We start from the raw sequence: 20,398 nt of genomic DNA on the forward strand, positions 1-20,398 counted from the left end.
CTGTCTGCGGCATGCACGGACTGAACTGCCATTGCCGGCTGATTCCTCGGCTCTCGTAGTTCAGTCCTGCAGATCCGTGGACAGGTCGGGCTGAACTCCGGAGCTCAGGTGAGATACGCCATGATTTGCAGATGCGTTTTGCCTGCTGCTTCCAAGCACTTTTTAAGCACTTTGCAAGCGCTTTGGCAAAACGCTTCTGCAAATAGGGGATGTGGCCAAGCTCTGCTATGGGCGTGGCCATGCTCTGCTATGGCCTAAACCGAGCGTATTTGGCGTGGTTTGCAGGCATTTTTCGGGAGGTTTCCCTCTTGCCCATTCCCATTCCTTCCGGGATCCGCCGGAAAATAGCTTTGAAGCTACGGAATCTGCCCGTAACCCGCACCATAGACATGAAAGGGCGGGTTTCAGGCAGGAAACACAGCACGGAATACGCCTGTAAATCCAGCTTGTCTGGATAAAGCCTGAGGCCTCGTGCCCACTGACGGAAGGGGATTGTGGAGCGGCATCTCCGCAGCGGCTGTAATTGCGGTAGCAATTGGAGATCCCACAGGAATCTATTTGTGCCTGCAATTGTGGCCACTATTGTGGTACCCTAATTCTGTATCAAAATCTTCACTTAACTCTATGGATTTAGGTGCAGGTTTTAGTGCAGGATTTCAGCCCCTTGTCTGAATGGCTGGAATTTTGTTTGTATAATGGCAGCATACATTGACATGCTGCACTGCATGTTTTTTTTTTGTAAACAAAATTTTTTCATCAGCATGTGGATGGGATTTACACATTAATGCTGCATATGACCCCAGCCTAATGGACCATTCAGTTATGCCTTAGGCCAAAAGCACACTGGTGATTTTACTGGCGGTTTTTTAGCGTCCTGCACAATCCTCTCAATGAGACAGCATAGGCAGCGCGGACGTCACGAACGTCCGCGCTGCCCACCCGACGACTAGCGTGTCCATCCGCCAGAATGGAATGCCCCATTCAGGCGGGCAGACCACCCAGTCATTCATTCAGACGTCCAGCCGCACGCCACGTCTGGATGCGGCTGTCAACTAGACGGCCCGTTCAGCATAGTGGCGATCGGCCGTGCTGAACGGCCGTCTAGTTGAAGGGTCTAAAGGTACCCTAAAAATGTGACCTATTTCAAGTTTGGAAGTAATTTTAATTTTAAACAAAAATATATAATTTTCCACTGGGACAATATATGTTGTAAAAAACTATTGGTTGGCCCCTTCACACTAGATTTTGCTTCAGTTTTTTATTATGAAATCAGAAAATCTGGAGCAAAATGTGAGTATTTAATGTGAGATATGAACAGAGTCTTCTGATTAGGATATTTTTTTGTGAATTTATCCCAAAACTCTGTCTGCTGCTTGTTACACTTTTTCTGTTATTTCCTCTACTAATACTTTCATTTTAAATTAGCAAATGGACACAGCCGTATGTTGATATTTGGAACAAGAGACAATCTCCATCTACTGGCACAAAGTAAAGAGTGGTTTGCTGATGGCATGTTTTTCACTACACCAGCCTTGTTTAAGCAACTTTACACAATCCATGTAGTCCACAGCGGCCTTGTTGTTCCTGTAGTGTACACCTTGCTGACAGACAAGAGCCGTTCTACATACCAGAGGTTGCTGCAAGAGCTGAAGAACTTGCAGCCTGGACTGCAGCCACACAACCTGATGTTGGATTTTGAACTAGCTGCAATACAGGCATTTGAAAGTGAATTCCCCAACCTTGTGAAGACTGGTTGCTTTTTCCACCTTTCACAGTCGGTTTGGCGTAAAGTTCAAAATGAAGGACTCAAGATGCAATACCAAGGTGACCATGAATTTGCCCATTGGATACACATGATACCTGCCCTGGCCTTTCTACCACCACAGAATGTTGTGCAATCATTTGAAGAATTGATGGAAGATCCTGACTTTGCACAAGAAGCAATACCTATTGCCAACTATTTTGAAGACAGCTATATCGGTCGAATGAATCGCAGAGGACGTCAAGCACCTTTGTTTCCAGTTCAATTCTGGAATGTGTATGAACGAACATTGAATGATCAACAGCGAACAAATAATGATGTCGAAGGATGGCACCGTAGCTTTCGAGAAACATGTGGTACTCTTTTCCAAAATATATACCGGTTCATTAACTGTCTGAAACATCAGCAAGAGCTCCATAGTTTTGAAATTATTCAGATAATAGCAGGAAATCCCATCGCTGCAAGAAACAAAAAGTATGCTGCAATTTCAGCAAGGGTTAAACGTATCGTGCAAGATTTTGATAATAGAAGCTTGATGGATTATCTGAGAGGCATTGCCTACAGCTTTGATTTTTAGTTCATGGTCACATATTGTATGTTTTGAGAGCAGTGTTTTTAGCTGTAAAATAATTCAAGCATTATAACCTGCAATTTGTATTTTCTCTTTTTCTCTAATCCTTCCCCTCTATACCTTTTTATGTTTCTTGTTAAAACAGTTTTGATATATACAGTTAAAGCATAACTCTGCAAAAAACATGTTATGTTATAGTACCTGTGCCCATGATATTCATTTCCAAAGGAGACCTTCCAGCAGCTTCACTTCTGTGTGAAAAGTCTCATCCAAGTTAAAGCTCCATGTGCTGCAGGATTTCAGTGGTTGCTAAGGAGGTTGTTTCTCCTTAGTAGCAGTACTTGTGGATGGATTCTAGAGGACGTGGCTGCACAGGAGCATGCAGCTAACAATATATTCCCTATGATGTATAAAGGGCTGCTGGTTTACAGCCCTCTGCAAAGCCCCCCCTATGTGTTCCGTCCTGTAACGGCTTTACACAGGCAGGGGGGAGCCCTCCTCTTGTCCAGGACAGAGCACACGAGCGGAGGGTGAAGGGGAGCTTTGCAGAGGGCTGTGAACAAGCAGCCCTGAATGTATCATAGGGAGCCAGGATCCATTCTGCTCCCAAGGGGGCACGACCTCCTTAGTAACCAATGAAATCCTACTATTTTCCTGTCTGTTTGTAAAATTACTCATCTAGAAAACAAAGTTTGAGAATAAAAAAAACTAATTTGATCAGAATTGTATATCTTAGACTCATATGGTGTATTATTAGTGATAAGCAAACCTGCCAATGTTCAGTTCAGGCAGGTTTTTCCCGGATGCGAAAGATCCAGGAGCAAATTGCTAGAGGCAAAACATCCAGGGATGAACTGCTGGGGGCGAACTGACAGGGGGCGAAACATCCGGGGGTGAAACATCCGGGGGCGAACTGCTGGGGGTGAAACATCCAGGGGTGAACATCCGGGGGCGAACTGCTGGGGGCGAAACATCCGGGGACGAACTGCTGGGGGCAAAACATCCGGGGGCAAAACATCCGGGGGCGAACTGCTGGGGGCGAAACATCCGGGGCGAAACATGCGGGGGCGAACTGCTGGGGGCGAAACATCCGGGGGCGAAACATCCGGGGCGAAACATCTGGGGGCGAACTGCTGGGGGCGAACTTCTGGGGGCGAAACATGCGGGGGCGAACTGCTGGGGGCGAAACATCCGGGGGCAAACTGCTGGGGGTGAAACATCCGGGGGCGAACTGCTGGGGGCGAAACATCCGGGGGCGAAACATCCGGGGCGAAACATCTGGGGGCGAACTTCTGGGGGCGAAACATGCGGGGGCGAACTGCTGGGGGCGAAACATCCGGGGGCAAACTGCTGGGGGCGAAACATGCGGGGGCGAACTGCTGGGGGCGAACTGCTGGGGGCGAACTGCTGGGGGCGAACTGCTGGGGGCGAAACATCTGGGGGCGAACTGCTGGGGGCGAACTTCTGGGGGCGAAACATGCGGGGGCGAACTGCTGGGGGCGAAACATCCGGGGGCAAACTGCTGGGGGCGAACTGCTGGGGGCGAAACATCCGGGGGCGAAACATCCGGGGCGAAACATCTGGGGGCGAACTGCTGGGGGCGAACTTCTGGGGGCGAAACATGCGGGGGCGAACTGCTGGGGGCGAAACATGCGGGGGCGAACTGCTGGGGGCGAAACATCTGGGGGCGAACTGCTGGGGGCGAAACATGCGGGGGCGAACTGCTGGGGGCGAAACATCCGGGGGCAAACTGCTGGGGGCGAAACATCCGGGGGCAAACTGCTGGGGGCGAAACATCCGGGGGCGAAACATCCGGGGCGAAACATCTGGGGGCGAACTGCTGGGGGCGAACTTCTGGGGGCGAAACATGCGGGGGCGAACTGCTGGGGGCGAAACATGCGGGGGCGAACTGCTGGGGGCGAAACATCTGGGGGCGAACTGCTGGGGGCGAAACATCCGGGGGCGAAACATCCGGGGCGAAACATCTGGGGGCGAACTGCTGGGGGCGAACTTCTGGGGGCGAAACATGCGGGGGCGAACTGCTGGGGGCGAAACATCCGGGGGCAAACTGCTGGGGGTGAAACATCTGGGGGCGAACTGTTGGGAGCGAAATATCCGGGGGTTACCTGCTGGGGGCGAAACATCCGGGGGCGAAACATCCGGGGGTGACCTGCTGGGGGCAAACTGCTAGGGGCGATACATCTGGGGGCGAACTGCTGGGGGCGAAACATCCGGGGGCGAGCTGCTGAGGGCGAAACATGCGGGGGCGAACTGCTGGGGGCGAAACATCCGGGGGCGAACTGCTGGGGGCGAACTGCTGGGGGCGAAACATCTGGGGGCGAACTGCTGAGGGCGAAACATCCGGGGGCGAACTGCTGGGGGCGAAACATCCGGGGGCGAACTGCTGAGGGCGAAACATGCGGGGGCGAACTGCTGAGGGCGAAACATGCGGGGGCGAACTGCTGGGGGCGAAACATGCGGGGGCGAACTGCTGAGGGCGAAACATGCGGGGGCGAACTGCTGGGGGCGAAACATCCGGGGGCGAACTGCTGGGGGCGAAACATCCGGGGGCAAACTGCTGAGGGCGAAACATGCGGGGGCGAACTGCTGGGGGCGAAACATGCGGGGGCGAACTGCTGGGGGCGAACTGCTGGGGGCGAAACATCCGGGGGCGAACTGCTGGGGGCGAAACATCCGGGGGCGAAACATCCGGGGGCGAAACATCCGGTGGCGAAACATCCGGTGGCGAAACGTGCGGGGGCGAAACGTGCGGGGGCGAAACATCCGGGGGCGAAACATCCGGGGGCGAACTGCTGGGGGCGAAATGTGCGGGGGCAAAATGTGCGGGGGCGAACTGCTGGGGGCGAAATGTGCGGGGGTGAAATGTGCGGGGGCGAAACAACCTGGGGGTGAAATGCTGGGGGCGAAATGTTCGGGGGCGAAGTGTACCTGGGGGCGAACTGCTGGGGGCGAACTGCTGGGGGCAAAATGCTGGGGGCGAACTGCTGGGGGCGAAACTTCCAACTCCCGATGCTGCCACCACCATGTTTAACAGTGGGGATGGTGTGTTCAGGGTGATGAGCTGTGTTGCCTTTACGCCAAACATATCGTTTGGCATTGTTGCCAAAAAGTTCGATTTTGGTTTCATCTGACCAGAGCACTTTCTTCCACATGTTTGGTGTGTCTCCCAGGTGGCTTGATGTAAACTTTAAACGACACTTTTTATGGATATCTTTGAGAAATGGCTTTCTTCTTGCCACTCTTCCATAAAGGCCAGATTTGTGCAGTGTACGACTGATTGTTGTCCTATGGACAGACTATCCCACCTTAGCTGTAGATCTCTGCAGTTCGTCCAGAGTGATCATGGACCTCTTGGCTGCATCTCTGATCAGTCTTCTCCTTGTTTGAGATGGAAGTTTAGAGGGACGGCAAGGTCTTGGTGGATTTGTAGTGGTATGATACTCCTTCCATTTCAATATGATCGCTTGCACAGTGCTCCTTGGGATGTTTAAAGGTTTGGAAATCATTTTGTATCCAAATCCGGCTTTAAACTTCTCCACAACAGTATCATGGACCTGCTTGTTGTGTTTCTTGGTCTTCATGATGCTCTCTGTGCTTCAAACAGAACCCTGAGACTGTCACATAGCAGGTGGCTTTATACGTAGACTTGATTACACACAGATGGATTATATTTATCATCATTAGTCATTTAGGACAACATTGGATCATTCAGAGATCCACAACGAACTTCTGGAGTGAGCTTGCTGCACTGAAAGTAAAAGGGCCGAATAATATTGCACGCCCCACTTTTCAGTTTTTGACTTGCCACAAAATTTAAAATAATCAATAAATTTCGCTCAACTTCACCATTGTGTTCCACTTGTTGATTTTTCACCCAAAATTTACATTTGGTATCTTTATGTTTGAAGCATGATATGTGGGAAAGGATTAAAAGATCCAGGGGGCTGAATACTTTTGCAAGACACTGTATATTGTGGTGCAGTGACTGCTGTGACAGCTAGGGGGTGCTGTATGGGTCATGCACACACACATATCCATTATGGTAATGGATATAGGATGAACGGCAGGATGCTAAATCACCGTTATGTATCCCGGGGGGGTGGCCCTGGGATGGAAGCTTGAACGAGTGTTGATCAGCAGAGGTACTGCTGAGGTTTTTTACAATGTATCAGGGAGAGCTTCCACGTGGCTGGTGAGACGGGTGGGACCAGTCACCTACAATCCACCCAGGGGCGTGTGTCTAAAAATGACAATAGCAAGCCTGTATATTTGTGTATGCATGGGTGTCTGATATAGGACCTGCAATGAGGTCATAGCCATGTGATCCGGTGGGCGTGGCTACGGGCCATATATGATGACCAGGGTAGGTCACATGAGTGAGTGCCTGGATCTGGTTGGTCCGCGTGGAAAGGTCCCGGAAGGCTGCCGTGCTGGAAGGTGGGCTGCCTTCCTGAAGCGCACATGTGGATGCCACTGACCATGTGTGGCTTGTGTGTAATAGCCTGTGAGTACTGGGCAGTCCCCAGGAGGGAAGGGATGTCAGGACTGAGAAGCAGCTAAGAGATAACCCCGGACAGGGAGAATTAACAGAGACTGTAGAGCCTGATTGCTGGACAAAGCACCGCCTGTGTGAACACAGGGCTAAGGGAGCGGAGCTCCATTGTGAATATTCGTTTGGTCTGCGGTAAGACTGTGATCGTTTCTTAATGCTACTATGGTTTATGCCGTGTGCAATAAACCATATCGACTGTGTTATATGAAAAGTCTGTGCCGGACCTGGTTTATCTGCTGCCAATTGAGTGTTCCCCAACATGAACAATAGGCGCTACCTTACAATATATAAAAATACAAATAAATTAAATATAATTGATGTATAAATATCTATGACAGACCCATAGACAAAAATTATTAATAAATTCATGATTTTATATGTTATAGGTAAAATATCCAGATTATTTTTTTTTTAAAAAGAATCTCAATTAAATCAAGGGTGAAAGAGAAAATAAATAAATAAATAAATATAATGATTTATAAAAGAAGGGAAAAAATATTAGATTAGTCATAATTAATATTTCTTCTCTTTTTTTCACTACTCTTAATTTTTATGTACAATATCACTAATATTATAAAAATATATATATATATATATATATATATATATATATATATATATATATATATATATATATATATATAAATAAATATATACACTAGCTGAAGTGCCCGGCGCTGCCCGGGCATATTAACTAACTACGGTTATTTATAACAAATTATAATGATTATATCTATATATATAAAGCTGAGTGTATAGCCCCGCCCACTCTGCATAGCCACATTCACTATAATATCCTACATCATCCTGTCAGCCATTGCTACCGGACTCCTACCCCTAATATCCCACATCGTCCCATCAGCCAGACCCACCGGACTACTAATATCCCACATCATCCCGTTGAAGCCACCGGACTACTAACCCTAATATCCCACATCATCCTGTCAGCCAGAGCCACCGGACAACTACCACTAATATCCCACATCATCCCGTCACAGCCGCTGGACTACTACCCCTAATATCCCACATCATTCTCGTCAGGGCCACCGGATTACTACTCCTAATATCCCATATCAACACGTCAGTCAGAGCCAATGGACTACTACCCCTAATATCTCACATCTTCCCGTCAGTCAGGGGTCAGAACAAGAGCGCTGAGTGGAACGGTCCTAACTTCCATACCGGGGATCCCTTTAAGAGAGCCTGGGATCAGAGCCAGAGCGCTGAGTGGATTTGCCCTGATTTGCATACCAATGATCCCTTTAATAGAACCCTGGGGTCAGAATCAGAGCACTGAGGGATTTGCCCTAACTTCTGCACAGGAGATCCCTTTAAGAGATCCTGGGGTCAGTACCAGAGCATTTGAAGGCAATTTCCCTGACTTCCATAGCAGGGATCCCTTTAAGAGAGGACTGGGGTCAGTACCAAAGTGCAGATTGGATTTGCCCTCACTTCCGTACCGGAGATCCCTTTAAGAAAGCCTGGGATCAGAACCAGAGCGCTGAGTGGATTTGCCCTGACTTGCATGCCAATGATGCCTTTAATAGAACCCTGGGGTCAGAATCAGAGCACTGAGGGATCCCTTAAAGAAAGCCTGGGGTCAGTACCAGAGCATTTGAAGGCAATTGCCCTGACTTCCATACCAGGGATCCCTTTAAGAGAGGCCTGGGGTCAGAACCAAAGCACTGGATGGATTTGCCCTGCCTTCCATACCGGAGATCCCTTTAAGAAAGGCCTGGGGTCAGTACCAAAAGGTTGAGTGGATTTGCCCTAACTTGCATACCATTGATCCACGGGAGTGAGGGATTCATTTCTGCCATGTGCTCTGTGCTCCTTTCTGGGGGGCAGACAATGGCTGGGAGCTTATGTTCCTGGGGATGTAGATTTCTTCCACCATGTCACTGTCTGCTGAGGTGTTGTCATGCAGTGAGAAAACTGTTGGTCATAGCAACCAATCACAGCTCAGCTACTTTTAACCAGCTCTGGTGAAATCAGAGATGCTTAGTGATTGTTTGCAAGGAAAACTGTTGATCATAGCAACCAATCAGAGCTGAGCTTCTTTTGAACAGCTCTGGTGAAATGAAAGCTGCTTCGTGATTGGTTGGTGACACACACTTACATACATACATTCATTTTTATGTATAGAGATATTCTTTACTCCTCCCTTCTTTATTCACATATTTACACTATTTGCACTTTATATTAATTTTACTACTTCATCCTTAATTTTTTCAATTATTATTCCTTCACTATTTCATTATTAACATATATTTTATACATTATATAATATCTTTATAATGAATTCCTCATTAAATGCCCTCCTGATGATATTTTATTTATTCCCCTTTTATTTAATATATTAACTAATAACTAATTTACCTTCCCCTATTCCCCTATCTATGTTTTTTCTAAATAAATTTTTTCTATATTTTTTCTCTTTTTTTTAAAACCTTTAATACTCTCATATATATTGACTTTCATATTAATTCCGGATACATATCGCATTCAATTGCCCAATCTCTATATTTTTTATAGTGTTTCCACCACTGCTCATAGTGTGTGTCCATTGCTGTGGGCATGTGCTGCCTGTGTCCCGGCTCCAGGCTGTCCTGGTGTCCCGTGTCCTTGGTTTTCGACAGGTACTCTGGCCCCGTGCATCTGGTCATGTGATGCGGGCTCCTTGAGTCCTCCTGGCGGTGCATGCGCCGCACACATTCCGGACTCCATTATCGGCGTCACTCCAGCACAATATATAAACTCCCTATTCTTCACAGCTGACACCCCCTGACGAAGGAAGTAATTCCGATACCCATGTCAGGTAGAGCGCTATGCCGGCCATCAGACCGACCATAAAGTTATAAAGTTATACGACGGTAATTTATGCTATCATTGAATCCCTGTTTGCACAGTGATACTTTACCTTTCTTATTGCACAAAGACATTTTATACTGTTTTTTTCCAGATTAATGGGATTTGTTTATTACTAACTGCACTTATATATGCAATAAATATGTTTTCTTCACTTCTTTTATAAATCATTATATTTATTTATTTTTCTCTTTAACCCTTGATTTAATTGGGATTCTTTTTTTTAAAAATTTTTTATCTGGATATTTTACCTATAACATATATCATCATGAATTGAAAAATAATTTTTGTCTATGGTATATATATATATTTATACATCAATTCTGATATGTAATTTAATTGTATTTTTACCTATACACACATATATATATATATATATATATATATATATATTCTGAGCATAGTCACTTGTTTTTAAACGTATACTGCTATTTGCTAGCCATATAAATAAAGGCAATTTTTAATCAAAATTATTTTAGTCCAAAATTTTCTTTTGTACGTCACTAGTGGGATATTCTTTTCTTTATTTCAATTTGAGTGGTTCTTCACTCCTTTTATCCAACAAACCTGGCAATTAATAGATATACTGTATATTCTATTGTTATGTACATTTTCTTCTAGAATTGTTGATTTCTCTATAATATGTAGGTGTGTTGTATTTATTAGTCTCGGAGGATAGCGTACACTGTTCTCAGTGCGCACGTGTGCTGCACGGGTTGCAGCCGGGGGTCTGGGTCAAAACGGACATGTCGGCGTGTTTTGCACACGGACCGTGTGTTCGTGAAAAGATGCTGACATCTGCATAGACCCATTCATTTGAATGGGTCTACGTGTGTCAGTGTCTCCGGTACGTGAGACAACTGTCATTACACGTACCGGAGCCACTGACATGTGAAACAGGCCTAAGTGTCAGTGCATTATAAAAAAAAGACCCTATCATGATAACCCACTAGCGTAACTCAGCTAGTTGTAGCATGCCTTCACAGGTCTTGCCACATTCCAGCCTGCATTAATTCATCTGCCACATTGCCTCAGGTGTTGTATCCTTATGCATGGCTGATCCCTGCTCTTAGCATTATATAACACTTACGAGTGCACTTCTAAGGCCGGGTTTACACTTGCGAGAAACTCACACGAGTCTCGCTTCTCAATACCGGGCACTGCCGTCCGCACTCAGGACCAGAGTGTGCGGCTGAATGTATTTCTATGCAGCTGAACGCTCCGGTCCAAGTGCCGGCGGCAGTGTCGGGTATTGAGACGCGAGACTCGTCTGAGTTTCTCGCAAGTGTGATCCCGGCCTAAAACATGACCTTGTCATATAGCGTAGTCCAAGGATGACCATGGGACACAGAAGATGCATCCCAAGTGTACATGATAGTAGTGTATGTTCATAGTAGAAAGCTGAGGAGAAATTAACCTCTTCACCACCTTGGGTTTTTCCCTTTTTGAATTTGCCATTTTTGTTCCCCTTCTTCCCAGAGCCAAAACTTTTTTATTTTTTCCATCAATATGGCCATGTGAGGGCATGTTTTTTTTCGGGATGAATTTTACTTTTGAATGCTACAATTGGTTTTACCATACAGTGTACTGGAAAATGGGAACAAAATTTAAAATGCGGTGAAATGGCAAAAAACGTGCAATTCCACAATTGTTTTTTTATTTTTGTGGGGGGGGTTACCATGTTCACTAAATGCTAAAACTGACCAGCTATTATGATTCTCCAGGCCATTATTAGTTTGTAGATACCAAACATGTATAGGTTGTTTTTTATTTAAATAGTGAAAAAAATCCAAAGTTTGTAAAAAAAAAAAAAAAATCGCCATTTTCCAAGACCCATAGCATCCCCATTTTTCAAAATCTGGGGCGAGGTAAGTGCTTTTTTTGAGTGCCAAGCTGGCGTTTTAATTTATACCATTTTGTTATATATGTGATCTATTAATCGCCCATTATTTCATTTTAATGTTTTAATGCAATGTTGCGGTGACCAAAAAAAATGTAATTCTGGATTTTTTACTTTTTTTCTTGTTATGCCGTTTACCGATTGGATTAATTATTTTTATTTGTTGATTGATTGGGCAATTCTCAAAGAGCGATACCAAATATGTGTATTTTTTTTTAATTGTTTTAATTTGAATGGGGCAAATGGGGAGTGATTTAAACTTTTATAGTTTTTTATTTTTTTATTTTTAATTTTTTACTTTTTACTTGCTTTAAAGATGGGAGACTAGAAGCGATCACCCCATCACTTGTGCTTTAATATTTTGCATATTAAAATGTTAATTAATACATGCTATTCTGCAGGCACAGTTTGGACACAGCAAATTCTAAGCCTAATATTTAATGAAGGCCATCGAAACAGAACAGAACAGATTGAAAACATCAAAAGAGTTCCATGGCTTGAGTACAACATTAGGAATGTTGACTTCAACAGCCGTCCATCTCCTCGTCTCTTCACGACGCATCTGCCTTATTATCTAATGCCTAAAGATCTGAGGTTCAGGACAGCAAAAGTAAATCACATAAGTATTATTTTACAATATTTATCATATTTAATCTTTTATAGATCATTTTGCAATATTGGTGTTTTGAGAAGCTTTGGGGCAAAAAAACATTAGAATTACCCCCAGAATTTTTTTTCATTTTAGTCACATTTGCCTACCTGCAAAAAGAGAGGGCATGATATAATAAAATGTGTGTGCATGGGGAAAAAAAACAAAAGGCAGGAAACAAAATGCTGAGAGCAATTATTTTTCCTAGGGCAGCTTATTCTTTTATAAATAAGGAGAAAATACAAAGAAGGGTTTTGAGACTTGGTTTTGCTGATCAGTATTTCTAGTTTTTGTACAGAGTCTTAGGTAGAACAAAAGATACAGTAACCACAGTAACTTTCTGGCCTGATGGTAATGTGATGGGGACCAGAGCGGTAGTCATGGCTAATGGTGGTAGCTCTGGCACACCCTGGCTCCTCTCAACATTAACGCAATGTCCCATCTGCTGTGTGCATTGTATTTCACTCACTTGTGAGTGAGGGTCGTTCTCCAACTGCGGGGTCTCTGACTCTCCCAGCATCACGCAATGATTTTCTGAGTCCAGTTCATTTTCAGCAAAACAACTTTACTCAGCTTGTCCAGTTTAGTCATACAGCACAGCATTCTTCACATAATATAATAATTCCTTTCGCTGTGCTGTCCCTTGCTCTTCCTAAAATATCACGTTCTTGTACCATACTCTTTGGTACCGTAGCTTCCCAACTGATCAGACTGTAAGGGGGTCACTGTAGCCGTCCTAACCCCTAACCATGTCCCACTCTCTTTAGTTTATGTTTATGTATGTTGTCGAATGCTGCTTTAAAATGTGCATATAAGTGTCCAGTGTAATATTATAAGTCTGCTGCCCAATGTAGATAATAGGGACAGTGAGTGCAATGTACATTTTAGACACTAGATGGGGGCATAGAGTTCTTTCGTATGAGCCACCATGTACATAATTAACTTTAGGAGGGGCTAGCTGGGGAGTAAGGTAACAGGACTTCCTAGATTGAGTCAGTCGGGGCGGGTAGCCCACAGTGCTCGGATGGGCAAAATGCCCGAGCTGCCCAACACCCCGCAACATTGAAGAAAAGGCCCATTCATCCAGAAATAGCAAGCCAGATAGAGGAATGACAACTGCAGTGACAGGGGATTGATTTTCCCAGAAAGAAGACTGCAGAACAGAACACAGCTGGACAGGCGGGCGGGTCGCTCAGGATGTGGAGGTTGCTAGCATGGGTGGACTCCCTTGGTCCCAGGGCAAAACGGATGAGGGACCCCTGAAGGTAGTGAGCCTACATGATGAGGACGCTGGGAAAACATACCGAATGGTACAACCCGACCTCGAGCCGTGTGACAGGGAGAGAAGAGAAGGGAAAGACACAGTATCGTGCAATGTGGAAGCTGCTGTTGATGTAATGTATCTGGATGTGGTGCAAAGATCTGAAAGTAAAGTTTTGTATTTTGAGTCATACTTGGACAGTGTGTAGGGCTGGCAGAATGCACCAAATAATAAAGAGATGGTAAGAGGTGCGTTCGCAGCCCGGGGTCCACTGTGCAGAGATGACAACTGCTGCTTGGTAATGGCGAACAATAACTGGCGGTAAAACTAGTACACACGGGTTAACTTCACCCGGTTAATAGGAAGTGGACCCTGTTGCTTCACAGGACCGCGATACCACTGAGTGAGCGCTAGTGTTGTGGTCACAGGACCCTGCCCCAAGGACACGAATTTAGAGTCCCTCTAGACCCACTAGCGTTCGGCACCGCTACTGCGGTGCCTGGACATACACAAACTAAAGATAAAGCACACTAGGTGCATACAGCGCCGCACTGGCAGACGCCACTAACCAGCCTAACCTTAAGGCTGGAAAGCGCAATGTTTGCGCACTGCGCCGCTCTGGCAGTTGCTAACCCTCGACACGGTACCATAGTGCCCTGGATATATTGGCACCATCGGACGCTGGCATGTGCTGATGACTGGGAGCACGGTCGTGAATGCAAAGCCACTGGTGGGCGCAGACTCTAACTCCTATTCCCTGAACTCAAGCACAACCAGAGGGAGGGGATCATAATGAGTCAGTCGCAGTATCAAGCATCCATCATCATACACACCATGAGCCACAAGAGTCTATACTAGCGCATGGCCTTGCGGCCATGTGACTCTTTTATAGCAGTGACCTTCCGGGATCTTCCTAGTAGTCCAATGGGAGCAGCAATAGGACCTGAGAATGTGACCTCAGACCTCCAATGAGAGGACTTCCCACGGACATGCTCAATGGACCGAAAGAAGGAATTTGTCCCAGGAGCTGCTTGCTGCTGGCTATTGCAGGTTACTATAGCTGAACCCTGATTAGCAGCAGTAACCAAGCCAACAGTGGTAGACTGAGCAAGATGCCGACAACGACGTCTTTGCTGAGCAGGCTCCTCTGCGGACAGAGAGGAATGGGAGACCGCAGATGGCAAGGCTCGGGATTCCTGCTGTGCAGAGGTAGGAACCCGATGCCTAACACCGTGTCTCTGCTCATTCACATAAAGGTGACCCAACAAAAAGGAGGGTAGGCCCCATCGGTGCCAGGAATGGAGAGGCAAGTAGAGTACAAGAGAGATGTGAATTTCACATAAGGGAAGGCCAGGGTACACAATGCCAGAGAAACTAAGCCACGACTTTTGGCCTGGCTGACCTTTACACTTGGCGTAGTCGGCAGAATGCCGCTATCTTGCACAGCGGAGGAATCACAAAGAAAGAAGATGATGTTGATGCTGATTTGAATGTAACAGATGTGACCAGAGAGGAAAAAGTTGAAGATTTTGTGGCTGTTACTTGAATGCCGGATGTGACTGAAGTACTGGATTTGACTAAAACCCCAAAAGAGACTGAGTCTGTATTGGCCACAATGGCAGCTCTAAAGATCTCGGATTGTGGCGTGCAAAAGAAGAACAACCACCATCATGACACCCTTCATGGGCATAACAGCACAGAAATAGTGCCAAAATGTGGCTGGCAATCTACCCTGGTCCTCCACTGGTGGGTACGTCGGAGTAGGAGAAGAACTCACCCCCTGCAACAGGTCACAAGGAAATGGGTGGAGCGGCTGGAGGCGACCCCACCCTGGAACAGGTGGGGCCCAGAAGAAAGTCCTGTGTGCAGCTGCATGACATCATTAGGAGATACAGCATCGACAACAATGCATCACTTCTATACCCTCCACTACAGGAGCATAGGCCACCTAGAATGGCAGTGGCAGCAGAAGGAGGAAAGAACTAGGCCCGGACAGAAGAAGGATGACATGGCTGAAAGGAGTTCGTTACCTGAGAAGACGGACCCTGGGCAGCTGCCAGAGCCTGAGTCACCCCACCGTCTGGAACAGGAATGCCACCGTCCAGAGTTGGAAACAGCGACCGCCCCGAAGGAGTGCATGCCGGAAGAGTGTGCCATACCAGAGCCGAGGGATGTTGGAACACAGCTTCTGCAGCAACTGGAACAGGAGCCAGAGCGTCATCAGGAAGTAGAACATTCATGTCAGGAGCTATCTTCGCAGTAGTGGCGGGGACTGGAAACAGAGACAACTCTCGACGAGCCTGGGCCGGAAGTAAAGGCTGTGCCATGACTTTGCCAGCAGGAGCTACAGTACGCAGCCGCACCCGAGGACAGATCGGATACCTGCAGGACGGCATGGCTGAATCACCAAGGCCTCCAGAAGTGCGAGTACAGCGACTCCTGAAACGGGAAGGATCCAACCCGTGTGGGACGGATGTGAATGGGACAACACAACCAGCAGTGGTGAGTGAACTACAGCCCCTGACACCAGAAGGCTGGTCATTACCACAGCCTTCTACACTGCCAGGCCGTACTGTCCCTAGATCCACTGTCCCATGGAGTGAGCCCACTAGTAAGTCCCATAGTCATCGGGGATGGGAGGTCAGGCCCATGCTAGGCACCGGAGTGGAGCCTGAATACTACTACTGGACAGTCCATCTGGATAGCGGACGTCATTGCCCAGAAAAAAAGGCGGTAGAAGGAAATTTGGGCTCAGTCACATTAGTATGGAGAGGGATCTATGGCCAGGCACGACTCTCATGGACAACTGGTCTACGCTAATATAGACCAGAGATTTGGGTTTATCCACGAGGCAGGAACGGACGCTAAGGTGTACGTAAACGCTGCCTCGGTGAAACACAGAAGGCCCTTACTTTAACGAGGACTGCCCGAGGGGTTACTATGCGGTAATGGTAACACTGTGCCTGGAGGACGGCGGCCCAGAATTGTATGCGGGCCCAAACCAGGAACAGTCGGTCCGACACGGGACATCCATCTCGAGCACCGCCCCTGCTACACTGCGGGCAGCCTGTGGACTCTGCGACTGCAGAGTCCTCATCAGCCCACAGGCAGGCATGGTACTGTCACGCCTGCGCTGCCGGTACTGGCGCCACCTGTCAGCTCGGGGCCGGTGTCACCTATCTCACCGGGTCCCGCTCTTCCTGCTGCTGCTCCCAGGGTTCCCCCTCGGATCCCCACTTACCGCTCTGGCCGCTGCGCGACACCTTCAGCCTCCCGTCCTGCAGCCCGGGGGATTCAGCACGAGGGTTCCTCTTCTTGTCCTGCTCCAGGTATGCGCCTTAGGCCGCGGGCGCGTGCCCCTCTCTTCACTTAACCCCTTCTGCACCCCTCCTGTGGAGCAATCACCAATCAAGCTCCAGCACAGGGTATATCAGGCGGCTCCTCCCTCATAGAGGTGCCTGATTATCGTGTGCCTTCCTGTACGGTACTCTGGCCCCGTCTAATCGCACCTGACTCTGGTCGCTCCTGACTCTGGTCGCTCCTGACTCTGGTCGCTCCTGACTCTGGTCGCTCCTGACTCTGGTCGCTCCTGACTCTGGTCGCTCCTGACTCTGGTCGCTCCTGACTCTGGTCGCTCCTGACTCTGGTCGCTCCTGACTCTGGTCGCTCCTGACTCTGGTCGCTCCTGACTCTGGTCGCTCCTGACTCCGGTCGCTCCTGACTTCGGTTGCTCCTGTCTCCAGTCTCACCTGACCCTCCGCCTTGTTGCCTCACACGCACCTGAGCCACCCCTCTTGGTATCAGCTGTCGTGGTATTCGACTCCTTTGGGCCTGCTCCTAATGGTCCCTGTATAGGGGTCGGCACCACCTGACCAGCTTGCCCTAGGGATCCCGGTACCGTGACCCAGAGGGTCCACTCTTGCTACTCCTTACAGAATAATCAGGCCATGGACCCCGCTGGTGCCTCGGCGGCCACCCAAAAAGAATTACTCTTTTTGCGGGAGAAGCAAACCCGGATTATGGCTTTTATGAAGTCCATGGACACCTGGTTATCCGCTATTCAAACTTTCAATCCAGGAAGCGTCCCTCTGCTGGCGGGACTCCAGCAGGAGCTCGCGCAGCAGCGTGATACACAGTCCCATATCCTTTATCACATGGCGTCTGTCGATGACCGTTTGCAGTCCCTGCAGTCTTCGGCAGCGGCCTCTGCTCCGCCCTGCGACCTGCCACTCACTCACCGACACGTTTGGGGAAGCCTCCAAGGTATACCGGGGACCCCAAATTGTGTCGGGGGTTTCTCAATCAGTGCCACCTACATTTCAAGCTGCTGCCCCAACAATACCAGTCTGATAGGGCTAAAGTGGCATTTATCGTGTCCCATCTCGAGGGGGCGGCCTTGGCATGGGTGAACCCCCTGTGGGAATGGGATGACCTGGTGTTATCCAGCATACAAGAATTCCTGGACACCATTCGACGGGTCTTTGACGAGCCAGGGCGTCTGGCCTCCACCACGGAGTCCCTTTTTAATCTCCGACAGGGAACTCTTACCGTGGGACAGTACGCCATTTGATTCCGGACACTGACCTCCGAGCTGGGGTGGAATAATGAGGCATTGGTAGGGGCCTTTTGGAGGGGGCTTTTGGGGAAAATCAAGGACGAGCTCGCTGGACAGGACACCCCCACCTCTTTAGAGGACCTTTTATCCCTGGCTACTCGTATTGACTTGCGGTTCCAGGAACGCTCCCACGAGACAGTCAGGGAGAGAGGCCCGTCTAGGTTTCACCCAGTCCCTAGCCCTCGTTCGACCAAGCCTGCCAGTGGTACTGCCCCGGAGCCCATGCAGGTGGATCACGTAAAGTTATCTGAGCTGCGACGCAGGGAAAGATTAGAACAAGGTTTATGCCTCTATTGTGGTGGAACCAACCACTTTCTGCGTTTCTGTCCGGAGAGGCCGGGAAACTCCTCCGCCTAGGCCTGGTAAGAGAGGCCTCCCTAGGTGACTCTATTCCCTCTCTACCCCTTACTATCTCAGCTTTAATTCTCCTAGGTCTGGAGCGTAGATCTGTGGAGGCGTGTGTGGACTTTGGTGCGGCAAACAACTTCATTCGGTTGGAAGAGGTGGACAAGTTCTGGTTTCCTGTTGTCACCCTTGAAGAGCCGCGTGTAATCACCTCGGTGGATGGCAAGCCGTTACCTGTCTCCGTCACCACAGTCACGCTGGAGATGCAAATCGGAGCCCTACACCAGGAGAAAATTGCTTTTTATGTTTTGCCTAATTTGTCCCACGCTCTGCTCCTTGGCCTGCCCTGGCTCAGGTCGCATGAGCCAGTCATTGCTTGGTGCTCTGGGTTGGTGCTTCGCTGGGGCCACTCTTGCCAAGAACGGTGTCTGCTTCCTATTACCCGTACCAGCCTGCACCAAGTGCCCATGGACCTTCCTGGGCTTCCCGTGGCCTACCATTCGTTTGCGGATGTCTTTGACAAGAAGGAGGCTGAGACCCTTCCTCCGCATCGGGCCTAAGATTGCCCAATCAAGCTAGTTCCTTGAGCTACTCCCCCCAGGGGAAAAATATACCCGTTGTCGCCTGCAGAGACCTCAGCCATGTCGGAGTACATACAGGAGAACTTGGCCAGGGGCTTTATCCGGAAGTCGTCGTCTCCAGCATGGGCCGGGTTTTTCTTTGTTCGGAAGAAGGATGGATCCCTTCAACCCTGCATTGACTACCGAGGCTTAAATAACATCACAGTCAAGAATATGTATCCTCTACCACTTATCCCCGAGCTGTTTGACCGCCTGTGTGGGGTCCGGATCTTTACTAAACTGGATCTACGGGGTGCCTACAATTTGGTCCAAATACGTGTCGGAGATGAATGGAAGACCACCTTCAACACGCGGGATGGCCATTACGAATATTTGGTCATGCCCTTTGGACTCTGTAACGCCCCAGCGGTCTTCCAGGAATTTGTTAACATCTTCCAGGATCTTCTGTACTCGTGCCTCGTGGTATATTTAGATGACATCCTCATCTTTTCACCTGACCTGTCCTCTCACAGGAGGAGTGTTCGCCTGGTCTTGCAATGCCTGCGGGAGAATCGACTTTATGCCAAGATAGAGAAATGCCTGTTTGAACAGACCTCCCTACCCTTCTTGGGGTACATTATCACGGACTCGGGGTTGCGAATGGACCCAGAGAATTTGTCCGCGATACTCAAATGGCCGCGACCTGTCGGAGTAAAAGTCATTCAACGATTCTTGGGTTTCGCAAATTATTATAGGCTATTCATCCCGCACTTCTCTGCTTTAACCAAGCCTATTGTTGCCCTTACCCGGAAGGGAGAAAGACCAAACATCTGGCCCTCAGAAGCTGAAGACGCTTTTCTCGCCCTGAAGCGGGCCTTCGCCACGGCTCTGGTTTTGCATTGGCCAGAGGTTGGCAAGCCCTTCGTCTTGGAGGTAGACGCATCTTCTACAGGGGCTGGGGCGATTCTTTCCCAAAAGACGTCTACTGGGCTCTTGGCTCCGTGCGGATTCTTCTCCAAGTCATTTTCACCCGCAGAATGTAACTACATGATTGGGGATCGAGAGTTGCTGGCCATAAAGATGGCGCTAGAGGAGTGGCGTTATCTCCTGGAAGGGGCAGTCCATCCCTTCACAATATTCACTGGCCACAAAAACCTGGCCTACCTCCAGTCGGCTCAAAGACTCAACTCCAGACAAGCCAGGTGGTCATTGTTTTTCTCTCGCTTCGACTTCGAGCTCCACTTCCAACCCAGTGACAAAAATACCAAAATACCAAAGCAGATCCACTCTCCCG

At 48.4% G+C, this 20,398-nt stretch overlaps 1 protein-coding gene across 2 annotated transcripts in view; it reads left to right on the forward strand.

Annotated features, from left to right (window-relative positions):
- Window positions 1-20,398, forward strand: part of LOC141089506 (amine sulfotransferase-like) — a 246,147-nt gene that overhangs the window by 69,789 nt on the left and 155,960 nt on the right. For both annotated transcript variants that reach the window (XM_073575962.1, XM_073575963.1), the window contains exon 3: window positions 12,076-12,284. In XM_073575962.1, coding sequence (XP_073432063.1) covers window positions 12,076-12,284 — 209 coding nt within the window. The remainder of the gene's footprint in view (window positions 1-12,075; window positions 12,285-20,398) is intronic.

Source organism: Dendrobates tinctorius, unplaced genomic scaffold (genome assembly GCF_039654945.1).
Source record: "Dendrobates tinctorius isolate UK_male_01 unplaced genomic scaffold, ASM3965494v1 ptg000046l, whole genome shotgun sequence".
NCBI lineage: Eukaryota > Metazoa > Chordata > Amphibia > Anura > Dendrobatidae > Dendrobates > Dendrobates tinctorius.